Source organism: Sceloporus occidentalis, unplaced genomic scaffold (assembly GCF_023333645.1).
Source record: "Sceloporus occidentalis isolate IW3139 unplaced genomic scaffold, rSceOcc1.0.p SCAF_2, whole genome shotgun sequence".
In the NCBI taxonomy this organism is placed as follows: Eukaryota; Metazoa; Chordata; class Lepidosauria; order Squamata; family Phrynosomatidae; genus Sceloporus; species Sceloporus occidentalis.
In genome coordinates this window covers 58,225,790-58,240,598 of record NW_028316982.1, presented here as the reverse complement: position 1 = coordinate 58,240,598, position 14,809 = coordinate 58,225,790, and the positions used below count along the sequence as shown (strand labels likewise).

At 40.9% G+C, this 14,809-nt stretch overlaps 1 protein-coding gene across 1 annotated transcript in view; it reads right to left on the bottom strand.

Moving 5' to 3' along the window:
* Positions 1-14,809, bottom strand: part of LOC149318391 (ectonucleoside triphosphate diphosphohydrolase 1-like) — a 53,739-nt gene that overhangs the window by 17,735 nt on the left and 21,195 nt on the right. Inside the window, exon 2 of the mRNA XM_089509593.1 lies at positions 2,504-2,628. Within this exon, the coding sequence (XP_089365719.1) occupies positions 2,504-2,628 (125 nt within the window). The remainder of the gene's footprint in view (positions 1-2,503; positions 2,629-14,809) is intronic.

Genomic DNA, 14,809 nt, shown 5'->3' with positions numbered 1-14,809 from the left:
TGACTTCATGCAACCAGTGTTGTATCTTGGAATATGTTAAAGCCAGTGTAATGTAGTGATTTGAGTGTTGGACTATGACTCTGGAGACTAGGGTTCAAATCCCCATTCAGTCATGGAAAACCAGTGAGTGACCTTGGGCAAGTCACACTTTTTCTGCTTCAGAGGATGGCAAAGGTAAACCCCCTCTGAAGAAATCTTGCAAAGAAAAGCCCATGATCGGATTGCCTTAGAGTTACCATAAGTCAGAAATGACTTTATGGCACACAACAATAATAACAAACCTTTTATATAAGTACTAAACTGTTAAGTATGGAGACATCCCAGACTAGCAACTATGGCTCCCACCCAAAACTGAGTCCTTTTAGATTCCTGGATTTCCTGCCCAGTTTTTGACTGCAAACCAAGAAGCATGCACATATGATACAGAGAGCTCAGAACTAGAACAAGATCTTGGCTTTTTAAAAAGACCTTCCTGTCATGTAGACAAAGGAAAGGATCATTTAACTGTCTACAAATGCAATATATTCCCTTTTAAGATTTATTAGAGAAATTACTTGGATGTGGGATCTTTTGAATTTAGCCTTTTTGAACCTTCTCCTATGATGAAGGTAGTGAAAGAATGACCAGCATTAACTGGTTGATACATTGTACCCAAGAAAAGAACATTTGTCTTGGCATGCTCTTGGGGAAAAATTCTCTTGAGGAGACATTTGCTAGAAAAGTTAATTCAACTAGAGCATAGGAGTGTAGTGAGGAAGTATGGTAGGGCTGCCTATTGTTCTTAATAATGAACACTGGCATCATAAATGTCTTACATTTTATTATCAATGACAAGAATGATTATACCCAAGGGATAAAAACATGCTGAGGATGTGGATCTTCTTATATGGTGGAGGAGACTGTGGGATATGGCATTAAATGAAAAATTAACACATAAGTGTAAAATTGGGGAAATTGGGGCAGACATTTTAATTAAGACATGGTAGTTATTTGTTGCTATTGTAAACAATGTACAGTCGCCCCTCCATTCTGTGGACTTTGAATCCGCATCCCTCACCCGTCCGTGGGTGGAATATTGGTGGTTTTTTGTTTTCGCGGGGGATTTGGAACTACTGTAGTTGATATAGACTACTGGAGTTTCAATATAAATATGGGAAGGACTTGTTACAGGTTCTTTAAGATGTTACATTTTGGAAAATTATGATTCTGGATTATTCACTAGCAGTGAATGGGGGGCAAGTTATATTATACTTATATTATGAAAATATTATACTGTATTAGAAAACTGATGCTGTTCTTGCAAGGGTTTCTACTTAATTTGGGCTGGTATCCATTTCGGGACTACTACTTTGTTGACTCATTTGCCATCATGGCACCATTGCCACAACTGCAAATTCCTCTGAAACCCACTCCAAAAGCCAGGCAGCCATCCCAAGCAATGGAGTTTTGTGGCACTGGCAAGGCCCTTCAGGATTATGTGACTAACCCCCTTCCACCTGATACTGCTCACTGACAGCAAATGGTTGGTTAAGTTATCCAGTCGTGCCCCACTTGCCAGCACCATACAACTCTATTGCTTGGAATGGCTGGCTTTCCGGGTGGATTTTCAGTGGTTGGATCAGGAGCATAGCTATGATACCACACCTGCACTGCCAATGAAGGAGCTTGGCCACCATCTTTTTTGTCACATGTCCATATATTGATGATTATCTTTTTGTGTTGATATTAGAAGTACACAAATGAAAAAGAAAAAAAAGGAAATGTGGTGGGGGAACAGCAATGATATCCTAGCTAGGAAAAGTCCCTTTTAGATTATAACTTCCAGTCTCTCAGTTGCTTGTAGAATTCTGGAAGTTGTCCAAAGAAGTAATTTTTCCAAGCTCTGCCTGTGACTCAAGAGCTTCAGCCAGTGTTTCCCAGACTCTGAAACCTTGGAGAACTCTTGCTATTGCTCTAACATTTTCTACTTTAAAAAAGAACACATCTCATTCTTAGAGTTAAAAAAAAAAGTATATTTAAACAGTAAGAGGAATGGACTGGTCTCACTCTTGCTACTGTGGAGTTGGTTCATTTAATATTGCCTTTAATATTTAATATTAATTTAATATGACCCACCCACCCTCTTTTGCCCACTCAATGATGACTCAGGAATAGCAGCTTCCTTTGTTCTGAGGGCAATGATGATCCTTCTAGGCTTCTCTGGTGCCTGAAAATTGCAGGCAAAGGGGGAGGGGGGATAAGTGCTGAACACAGCTCCCCAATTCCAGCAGGCACAGAGCAGCAAAGGGGTCCAAACATCTCAGTTTTCCAAAGCACACTTGAGTTCCCTACATCACATGCTTGTGCAGTCCAGCACACCCTTTGACAATCACTACTCTCAGCTTTTCCTCAATACTTCAGTAAGGGTAGAACCTGGAATAGTTATAGTCCTGGACTGCAGCACACTCCCATACAAAAATGTAAGTTTTTCAAGCTCTGAGCAGGAGATCCCTCTACAACCTACTTTACTGTTCCTTGACGAATGATGGTTCTGTGTAACAGCCACAGCAATTAAGGCAATCACAGCTCCCGCTAAGAGAAATCCAGTGATGACATATTTGGGACGGAAACACTTCCACAGCTTGCTACCTGCAATTACAACAGAGGCAAGATGGTATTAAAACAAAAAACAACTAGCATAGCAAATGAAAAAATACTAAGCATGTGAGTGCACACATAAACACTTAGGAGCTTATTGCTTGAGCAAATAAGCCGGCTTACCTCTTCTGGTTTCAATTCTGGATCTGGGATGTGCCCAGATGTTATCATAGCTAAATCGTCACCAATCTAGGTGGGATGCTGCCGCCTGGATGAACCCTGGGTCAAAGCCTTGTTCAGCCATTACTTTTTCAAAGTCGGGGAGCTTCCGACTTAAAAAATTGGCCAGCTAAGCAAGGCTTCGACCTGGAATGCATCTGGGTGGCAGCATTCCACCCAGATTGGTGGCGAATTAGCTATGATAACATCCGGGGGCATCCTGGATCCAGAACTGAAGCCAGAAGAGGTAAGTCGGTTTATTTGCCCAAGTGATAAGCTACTTACACTTTCCCCAGCTATTCCAAAATTTTGCCTGCGAAGACTTGATTTTCTAGCGTATGATCTCATGGGGCTATTCTACAGAAAAGAAATGAGAGGCTGCAGTAAAGCAATCTCACTCTCAGCTAAACATTAGGAAGAACTTTTTTAAAATTGTAATTGCTGTTTAATGATGGAAGAGACTTGATGTAGTTGGAACAAGGTTGGGCACCCTTGGAGGATAGTGGAGGTCTTTAACCAGAGGCTGGATGGGCATTTTTAAAAGGTGTATTCCTGCACAGCAGGACGTTGCACTAGTGGTACCTTCCAACTCCTAAGATCCTGTGATTCTATGAGACCGGAGCCTAATCCTGCAAAGCTATAAGAGATTAATTTCTATTCACCATTCTGCCTTTATCCAGATGTTAGATCTCAGCCCAAATGCTCAACAAACTCTCTCTCTCTCTCTCTCTCTGCTTTTATTTTGGGTCTGTCTATCTGGAGGGGCTATTCCTGGACTAATACAGCTGGAGTGAAGTTCCACAATAAAACAAATCTGGCCTCCCACTGGCTTCAGCCTGATTATACTGTTGCCAGCGTTGGGAGATGGATTGCACAGATCTGCCAGAAAGACTGCTGGGGTCAAAAAGGGTTCAACAAAACAGTGCTGTCAAGTCTTGTTTTTGTTGTTGTTGTTAAAGAAATTCATAGTAGCTTAACTTTAGCTATGTTGTTGCTTTTATTATTTTCACAATGTAGATGTCACTAAATATACCGAACACATATTAGCAGCATACTTTGAGCTCTGTTCTAAAAATATAAAGATCTACTTCCTTGCTTCTCTCCCATGCCAGCATCTCTGATGTATAGGCTGCTGTTCTTTAGTTCAGCATCAGCTAGTGGTAAGCAATAAAAGAATAAGAGAGTTCCTTTGGATATAATCTCAGTGCCTCTTTCTGTCACCCTGAATAGCTATAAAGTAATCTTAGGTCTTGCATACTTGGAGTGGAAAGAAGGACCTACAGGTCATATGGCTTGTCTTTCAGATGGGTTTTATGCCAAATTTCTCTGAGTTTTTAAAAAATCAAGCACTGTAGTGTCATCCTCTTTCACTACCACCACCCCTCCCTTGTAGCCACACTGGCTGGGGTTTATGGGAGTTGCTGTCCAACAATATATGGCAGGCCATACCTTCCCTGTATCATTGTCTGATATCAGCAAATGAAAAGAGTTTCAACCACATCAAAATAAAGGCTCTCCAAAGCTTAAAAGCATACCTGGGAAACACCAGAAATTGCCAGCAATACCACACAGAGACTCATTTTCTAAAATATTGGAGGATCTGGAGGCTTTGGTGGGGGTCTCCTGGAGCCTTTCAGTACCATAGACTAGATTTTCCCCATTCCTGGTGTTAATGGTCAGTGTTGATACAGTCTGATTACAAAAGTTCTTTCTGGATACCAGTTCACTCTATGCATCTGAGGTAGCAGACCAAGTCTATAAAAGCTTATACAACAACATCTTTCATGGGGTTAATCTCAAAGGTGCTACGAGATTCCTTTGCATATCAGTGTTGATATTGTCATTTTATGAAGTGAAATTTTCTATGCATGTGGATTGCTAAGGGGTTTGAAAAATGATCAGCACAGTAGAGGCACTGCAGAATATTGCATTGCCATGATTCAAAGATATTTAATAAACTTTTAAAAAAAATCTGCCCAGTGCATCAAATAAATACCATGTGCTCGTTGTGAGCTTATTAAGACTTCATTGGGTTTGCCTGTGTTAGATGCTGGAAAGCACAAACACAATGAATGAAAATTAAAATATGGAAAATAATGAAAGGCAATGAAAAATTCAAGGCATATAATTTACTAGAAAATTATACTGGAAACCTGGCTTTTTATGATGGATATTTTGAGAGCAATTTTTTTAAAACATACAACCAAAAAGTGAGTGGTAATATTTTTGTCAAGCTTAGATAATAAAACAAACATAAGAGTATTTGCATAACTGGCTTTTTAAATTTTGAGGTTTTTTTTTTTTTGTAGACTCTGTGAAAACTTTGTCCAGTAATATGCAGACCTAAATCCAATTGCTAGTGTCAACTAGAACAGACCTATTAAATAAGTGAAACTGGGTTAGTTAAGAAAAAGAATACAGGCATGATCCAATCAAATGGCCCTAAATACCCTAAAGGAACCAGGAGATTGGGAGCTAAGAAGGGTCAGCCCTGATTAACACTTGGATGGGAGACTGCCAACAAATACTAGATGCCACGGGCTATATTTCAGAGGAAGGAACTGGCAAAACCACTTCTAAATATTCCTTGGCTAAGAAAACACTTTGAAATTCATGGAGTCACCATAAATCGAAAGGCAACTTGAAGGCACATAAACAAACATGGTTTGTGCAAAGTGTAAAGCTACTGGCTGAAGGAATTTGTAGCAGCAAATCAGAGCTTGGAAAAGTAATTTTTTGAATTACAACTCTGATGATGGCTGGAGGATTCTAGGACATGCCATCTAAAAAAAGGAACTTTTCCATGCTCTGTAGCAAATAAGGCAACCAATCCTAAAGAGTCTAAAAGGAGTGGGCAACGCCTTTCTAGCTATCCTCTCCTTCTCCCATCTCCTAATAATAATAATAATGATAATAATAAACTAAGAAGAGGGTTGGAATATATTTTTGTTCTGGCAATAGAACATTAGTGGTCAATAATGGCAATCAACTTCGTCACTGTGCCTAAAAAGACTGGGAAGCTGGACAACTGAATTAAATCAGAACTCTTGAGCGAGGGGAAATCCTGGGATGGCAGAGTGCCACCTCCCCTATGACTGTGCAACAAAGTGGGAGGCAAATGGTCATGAAGCCTGAGAGGATGGGGAGTAGCGCTGTAGCTTCACATCAACAGTCCCTCTCTGGCTGTGTCCAGCTGGCTCAAATCACATGATGGGTTTCCTTGGGGGGGGAATCTAATCCACTTCCATCTTGGTGTCGTGATGGTGTGTGCAGCTTCAGAATTATTATTTTTTCTTATAATTAGCTATGTTCAGAGCCTGGAGTTACTTTCTTTTCCTTCTTTTCTATTTTTAGATTAATTTTTAACATGAACAATCTAATTTGCAATCAACATAATATACAATCAAAGATAAAGAAACCAGAGGGGAGAAGATGAAGAAGAAAGAAAGAAAGAAAGAAAGAAAGAAAGAAAAAGAGATAAAGGGAAAAATACATACAACTAATACACAGTTGGGCTCTGCCTCCACCCCATCCTGACTGTAATGAAAAGAAATATAAAGAGAAAAATATTTTATCATTATAGATCCAACTACATAATCCTAATAAAATTACTTATGACTATAGCCATTGATTATTACAAAGTTAAATTTATTGTTCAAAAAGTCAATCAACAATTTCCATATCTTTTAAAAAGTCTTCAATTGTCTTATCCTTTAGAACTCACATTAACTTGGCCATTTAGACTAACTCAGCAACCTTAACAATCCATTCTTCCATCATTGGTGTTTCAGTCCATTTCTAAGTTTGAGCAAACAATATTCTTGCTGCTGTTGTCATATATCAAAGAAGTGATCCATATTTACTATCCAGTTCTTTACATAATCTAGCTATACACACACACACACACACACACACACACACATACATATACATATATAAAATTGGTGTTGTGTGTCTTTAAGTCATTTTTGACTTAAGGCGATAATAATGTCATAGAGTTTTCTTGGCAAATTTCTTCAGAGAGGGTTTGCCATTGCCATCCTCTGAGGTTGTGAAGAGTGTGATTTGCCCAAGGTCACTCAGTGAGTTTTTAAACTCAAGCAGGGATGGTCTTCAGTGTCGTAGTGCAATGCCCATACTGACCCTGGATTAAGATATAAATCTTAGACCAATAATTTTTTGTCTTCTTAAAATATGAAAAAGGAGCCCTACTTGGAGATACATACTTTCTTGAACTAAAAGATCTAGGAATCCCTAACCAGCTCAGCCAAATGAATTGTCTCTAGAATAATATTACTCTTCTGATACCGTTTTAATGGATTTTAAGACTTAATACCATTATGAGGGAGATCACTCATGACTTTTATTATTATTATTATTATTAACCTTTATTTATGAAGCGCTGTAAATTTACACAGCGCTGTACATGCAATCTTTTTAGCTAGACGGATCCCTGCCCTCGGGCTTACAATCTAAAAAGACATGACACAGAAGGAGAAGGGAGTGGTGGAGGCAAAGGGTAAGAGGTCCAGCAGTTCCTCTCTACCTCCGAGGCCTGGACCAAGGCAGATGGACTGGAGGGAGGGCTTGGCTTCATAATGGATGGTTAATCTTCCAGGGAAAATACATACTTTTGAAAGTTATTTATCAACCTATACCTTCATGACCATTAACATTAAAAATAGAGCTTAAGTTTGCACTCCAAGACTAGATGGTTCTACATAGAATAATATTTCTATATGCAAAACTATGCTACACAGAGCCATTTACCAGCATCCAAGATCTACTATATGTGTGTATGCCACTAACAGGGAGACAGCCCAAATGTGTAGAGAGCTACCTGAATAAGAATGAATACATCACAGAAAAACCACAATCCTTGTTAAGATTGTGTGACATTTCAACTCATTTTCTTTATTCTGAACCCATTTCATCATATCTGTATGCTTTGGGATGTGACGTGCTCTCAAATGGGCTCTCTCACTACAGTACTGATTTGCAGAGCTTGGAAATGTTACATTCTTGAATCAAAATCCCAGAATCTCCAGAATTATTATTTGCTTTCATTCTTCTGCTTGTATTATTAAGACTAAACCTTGGTAGAAAATGTGCCAGTTTGCTCTGGGCACATTTAGTTTATATGCTCTTCACTCCTAGGCTTCTGGAGTCAAGTGATTTCTGAAAGGATCCAGAGTCAGAGGAATAAAGAAGCAATATCATCTTCTCTTGACAGAACACCTTGAGAAACACAGAGGTTTAGAACATTTGCAAAGGGAAAACATGAATGACAAGAGCCTGAGGTTGGACTTGGAAAGAGGTGCTTGCCCATTTTCTTCCTTCAAAGGATTGTGTGAGAGACAGGTCAGCTGTTTTGTGTCCTGAGACTGCAAATGTCCTCATGGTGAAGGAGCTGCCAGGGGCTGAATCCTCACATTCCCCTTTCTCACAGGGGTTCACACATCCCGGAAGTGAGCACAAAGGGACTCTGTGCTGACTGTGGAATCCCAGCTTTTCTATTTGGGTTGGCCGTAAGCCAAGTGGTTTATTTCTGGCAAAATGTCGTCAGGGAGGTTACAGACAGGAATTCCCTGTGACCCAGCCAGCTCGGCCTGACAATTCCCCCATTCAACACTTCAGCACCAAGAACATTCCTTCCATCTGGAGACAGTCCCACTAACTCAGTCCCCGCTTCATCAATGCAAAGAACAGCTCCCAGCTGCATGGCATCCCCCAAGGCACAACAAGCAATGGTGAAAGGCACAAATGCACCCTCACTGCCCAGGAGCGCCTCACTTTCATGACAGGGGCCCTGTCAATGGCAATTTCAGCTCCTGGCTCTGACTGGGGAAGCTTCTTACAGCTGGAAAAGCACAGCATGGGAAAGGTTTCTTTAATCAACAACAACTCCGCAAATACTCCAGCCAATATGACCAGTAGCCATGTTGGCTGTGAGAATCTGAGATCTGTCACCTTCAAAGGTAATTCTCCCAATCTCTGGCATGAATACTTTATAAGAGGAAAGTGCATTGTTGTTGTCGTTTGCCTTCAAGCCGTTTCTGACTTACAGCAAGGCGACCCTAGGGTGAACGTATCATGTAATTCCTTGGCACGTTTCTTCAGAGGGAGGTTGCCATTGTGATCCTCTGAGGTTGAGAGAGTGTGACTTGCTCAAGTAGTTACATGGCTGAGCTAGGATTCAAACTGAGAGGTCCAAGAAATTCAGCAAAGTCACACTTTCTTTTGACTAGACTGGAGTAGAAATTATATGGCCCTCCAAATATTGTTCAACTACACTCCCAACATTCCTCACATTTGACTACAATGGCCAAGACTGCTAAGAGTTGCAATTCAACAACAGCTGGAGGGATGCACAATTCTTACTCTGGTCCAGATTGCTAAACAAGGAGATCAAGGCAGTGTTTCACAAAGTAAGCCCTGAAATGGCACTGAAGAGGATCCAAATGAAACTGAATCTAAAAGTACATGGAGTTTTGACATCATAATCTTGAGCAGCTTATCCAAGAAAAACTAAAAATTGCTAAATCTACCATGATTCAGAGATCCCTTCTTTAACAAAGGCTGTGCTAATGGCTTCCATAAGTCAGCAGGCATATCCCAAAGAGACATTTGTTATTATGCTAAACAGGCAACCAGCTTTTCCCAGCTATTTACTGCCAGCCTGGAAAGGCAAGGACAAAAGGGACATGTCATGGCCTGAATATCTCCAAACATCTTGTCTATATCCCCAGGCAATATCACAGTGACTTATAAAAGCAACTGCTGTGACTTGCATAAACCAAGGGGATTCAATGGTGGATATGATAGACTACAACCACCATCGACCTCAGCCAGCAGCAAGTGGCCATGCTGATTGAGGATGATGAGAACTGTAGCCAACAAGAAAACTTGCCATTGCACCAAAAACTCCCCAAACCAGACTGGAAACCAATTATACCCATGTAACAATCGCATGAATTAGGTTTGTAAGTCTCAACTAGAGTAGACCACAGTCCCATCCCCATGGCCACATGCCCTCAGACTCAGGGGAAGGCAATGGCAAGCCCTCTCTGAACAAATATTGCCAAGAAAAACCCTTGATATGTTCACTTTAGGGTCACCATAAATCAGAAATTACTTGACAGCACACAACAATAACAAATTCCAGTTGAGACTAACAATTCGATTCAGATCTAAAAGTTACGATTTTGAATATATTTGAATAATGAGAAATTGAAGATTTACTTTTTAAAATTGTAACTATGGTGATAATTAAATTCTTTTTAATGAGACTGAGTCTGGAACTAATTATTTTTACAAGTCTCTTCCCAAACTCTGCCTTTTGCTTGCCACATAAAATCCATTAAAGTAAAAAAAAAAGACAGCACTGCTGCACAATGCCTTTGAATGGGGAGCAGTTGTCTGCCTGAAAGCCCAAACGAGTGGAACAGAAACAAATATACAGTACATTGCTTCCCTGTTAACTTCTGCCTCAATTTCCTTCCCTTCCTCCATGTCAAATTTTAGATTACAGACAAATAAAATTAGAGTTGATCATGTCATTCACAAAGACCAAGGGGTACTCAGGCTCATCGGCCTGGAGGGGCAAAGCCCAAGCCAAAACCTGCCATTCCAGCAGGCTTTCATAATACCAGTTCCCCAAGGCTTTATTAAACTAGCTGTACCTTGGCCAGCCTTCTTTCCTGTGTCCTTTAATTTGAATGCCTAGATGTGGTCTCCTAGGAGTCATCCTCCATAATGGTGCTTGCTAGGATTAGCATGTGTTGCTCTTCATGAATATCCTGTCTTGTCATTCATATTGCTTGTATTTCCATTCCCAACGATCATAAACAAGAAGTCCCGAAGTATTTTTAAACAAGAACAGGAAAAACACACGGACAACAAGGACAAGAGCCTATTGTAGGGCAGATGAAAGTCTTCATACAACTGTGCAAGAAAGTCCACATCACAGCAACGGGTGAGGAAAAAAGCAGATCTTGAGAAAAGGTTGCCAAATGAAGTAGGAAGATTTCCCTTCTTTGTTAATGAGCTCCTAGACAGAGCTTCACTTGTTGTCCACAAGCGGCAGGTGCACTTTGAAAGGGGGACCAGAACACCACAAGTGTTGCGGGACATCATTTTTCAGAAATGGCTTTTGTAATTCATCTGTAGAACACCCCCTCCCCCCAAAGAAGCTCACCTAACATCTACATTACAGTCTTTTCAATATAAGATTGAAAATGTTATTCTCCAGGATATTTTAAGAACTGTTTTAGTATTTCTGCATCATGGCAGACTTGTCCTACTGCTGGTTTTATTTTGATTTAAATATGCTGGAAATATTTTTTGTGTGTTGTGGTTACATGCCTTCAAGTCAGTTACAACCTGTGGTGATCCTATAATAGAGTTCTCTTGGCAAATGTGGTTTGCCATTGCCTTCCTCTTAGGCTGAGAGAATATAACTTGCCCAAGTCATCCAATGGGTTTCCATGGCTGAGTCAGGATTCAAAGCTTATTCTGCTATAATTCTAGTCCAACACTCAAGCCACTGTACGAGTCTGGCTTTCATTGTATTTTGCTGCAAATTTTATCTTGCTTTTATAGTCTACTTCTTCAATAAATGCTCTATTATTTTCATTATTTTTATTTATTTAATTTATATCCTGCCTTTCTCTCAGTAAGGGACCCAAGGTAGCATGTGTGTGTGCGTCTGTGTGCCTTCAAGTCATCTGTTGACATATAGTGACCCCATTAATTTCATAGGGCTTTCTTAGGCAAGGAAATCCTAGAGGTGGTTTTGCCAGTTCTTTCCTCTGAAATATAGCCTAGAGCACCTGGTATTCATTGGTGGTTTCCCATCCAAGTACTAACCAGAGCTGACCCTGCTTAGCTTTCAAGCTCAGATGGCATCTGGTGCCTTTAGGTAACACTTTTAAAAACACAGTAGAGTTGGCCCTCAGTATCTGTGGTCTTGCCATTCGCAGATTCAAACACCCACAGATGGCAAACTCTCGTTATTCCCAGTGGAAGTTCCATTGTTCCCAATGGTGGTGCAGCTGCATGCACCCACTGCCACTAGGGACAACAGGGGTGCCCTTAATGGTGGTGCAGCCACATGCACATGCCACCATTTAATTCCCGCTGTCCCTAATGCCAGCCCAACTGTGTGCATGCACCACTGTGGGGACAATGGAACTTGAGCATCCACAGATTTTGGTATCTGTGGGTGCAGGGGGGTCTGGAACGGATTCCCACATGGATACTGAGTGCTGACTGTACATTGTTTTTTAAAAAATTCTTAACACAAAAGTTAAAATATAATTATACTAACTTTGGCGCGTTCCAAAAGCGCCAGTAGTACGTGCTCAGCATGTACTAGGGTTACGAAAGGGCGTCCTTTCCGGACGCCCTAACCCTAACCGAGCATGTACAAAATGGTGGCGCCCTTTCAACATGGGTGCCGCCGTTTTGAAGTAGTGGACGCTTAGCGTCCACATATCACAGTGCGGAAATGATGCCGCAAGTGCACCATTGGTGCCTTGCGGCATCATTACCGTGCCGCAAAAAGAACCCGCCAAGGAATCGCGCAGCACAAAATTAAAAACAAGTTAAAGCATCATTAAAAGTATACTTAAAACATAATAAAATAAAAACACTATACCCTCACCTCATAAAAACTATCTGTGGTCACCAAATGACACCTTAAATAAAAAAGGTCTTTCCCTACCAATGCAAAGACACCAGGAAGGGGGTCAACTGGGCCTCCTTGGGAACAGCCACCAAGAAGGTGTCCTCACCTCGTGTCCTCACCAAACTTTTGTCCATAGATTTTCTGTCTCAGGCAGGCTCAGATAGGGAAATACAGTTTTTTCAAACAGACTGGCTTTAGGGCTTTAAAAGTCAAAGCCGGCATTTTGAATTCTGCTTGGAAATGGATCAGCAGCCAGTGGAGTTCTTTCAGCAGGTGGTTATGTGCCTCCTGTAACCTGCCCCACTAAGCAAACCAGCTGCAGCATTTTGGACCTGCTGAAGTTTCTGAACAGTTTCAAAAAGGTGGCCCACATAGAGTGCATTACAGTAATCCAAACAGGACGTAATCAAGGCATGTGTCACTGTAGCCAGATCTGTCATTTCAAGAAATGGGAGAGCTGGCACTCAAGTTTTAGTTGTGCAAATGCACTCCTGACCACCACTGAAACCTGAGCAGCCAGACTCAAGTCCAAAACACATTGGAGAAACAATCCAATTTGAGACCGATATAACTGTGCTGGCGCAGTGCTAGGGAATCCTGGGAATTGCGTTGTATTCTAATACTAGAGCTCTCTGATAGAGAAGGCTAAATGTCTCAGAAAACTACAGTTTCCAGAATTCTCCACCACTGAACCAGGGCAGTTAACACGGGCTCAAACTGGATTCTTTCTGCAGTGTGTTTTGGCCTTCAGAGAGGAATCCAGGAGTATACTCACCTGTGAACCTATGATTTCAGGAGGAGTGTAAACCCATCTAATACAGGCTGAAATCCCTATTCCCTGATTTGTCTTATGACTGACCAGGAGCACCTCTGTCTTGTTTGGATTAAATTTCAGTTTGTTTGCCCTCATCCAGTCCATTACTAACAGCAGACATTGGTTTTAGTACAGAGACAGCTTCCTTGGAATTGGTTGGAAAGGAAAGAGTTGGGTGTCATCAGCATACTGGTGTCATCCAACTCCAAAACTCCAGATAACTTCTCCCAGGAGTTTCATATAGATGTTGAGTAGCACAGAGGACAAAACCAAGCCTTGAGGAACTTGCTGGCCAATTGCACTGGGGTACAGCAGGAATCCCACCACACCACCTTCTGAATTTATTCCTCCAAGGACTAGGTCTGCTAAACAACAGTGCCCCCAAGTGTCATTCTAGAGAGGTGGTTCAGAAGGATACCATAGTTGATGGAATCAAAAATCATGGAAAGGTCCAGCAGAACCAATGGGGACCCACTCCCTCTGTCCAGTTCCCTGCATAGGCTATTCTTCAAGGTGACCAAAGCTGTCTCTGTTCTGTAGCTAAGACTTGAAGCCAGACTGAAATCGCTCTAGATAATCTGTTTCATCCAGGAACCCTTGGAGCTAGGAAGCCACCACACACTCCAGCTTTACCATAATACTAAGTTATTTTATATTTTTAATAGATTGCACACTGTCTAGAAAAAATTGGCTAGTTCTTCCTTTTCTTCAATATTCTCAGCAGTTTATATACAATACTGGAAATCTAGGCCAAATAAATTTTAGTATTCTCACCCAGTGGTGTAAATTTCTTTAAAAAGTAGTGTTAGAAATAGCATATGAACTATTGCTGTTGTGTTGTTGTGGGCCTTCAAGTCATTCCTGACTTATAGTGATGCTAAGGTAACCCTATCACAAGGTTTTCTTGGCAAGATTGGTCTGAGGGAGTTTGGCTTTACCTTCCTCTGAGGCTGAGAGAGTGTAACTTGGCCAAGGTCACCTAGTGGGTTTCTGAAAGACAGATGAAGCAGTGGGAAAACATGAGAGGGCTACAAGCACAAGTCTGTACCCTCACACTAATGAGAAAGAGTTTTAGCAAGATAAAAAAAAACCCTGCTCTGGAACAGAACTTAGAAATACCAGGAGTGGTAGTCCCAAAAGTAACTTTTCTAAGCACTTTGATCACTATTCTTGGACCTGCTAAACCCATCAGACTCAAATGTGGTTGGAAGATTACACTTTCTCCTATCAATCTATCCTGCTTCCCACTTCTTACTCTACAAGTGGGATTGTTCCTATATGTTTTTCTACCACTGTATAACTAGAGACATGCTTGCATCTGGAAAGTAAGTGCTTATCCTCTGTAAATCTGTATAGAAGATGATTGTTTAGTGAACACTTGTTTTATTTCTTTTTATTGCTACTTGTGTGAGACCCCCCTTACTCCTAAAGCTTCTTTCCTGGATTCCAATATTTGACTGCATATTTTCAACATCCAAGTGTCAATCTCCTATGTGCTAGATCAGTATGGG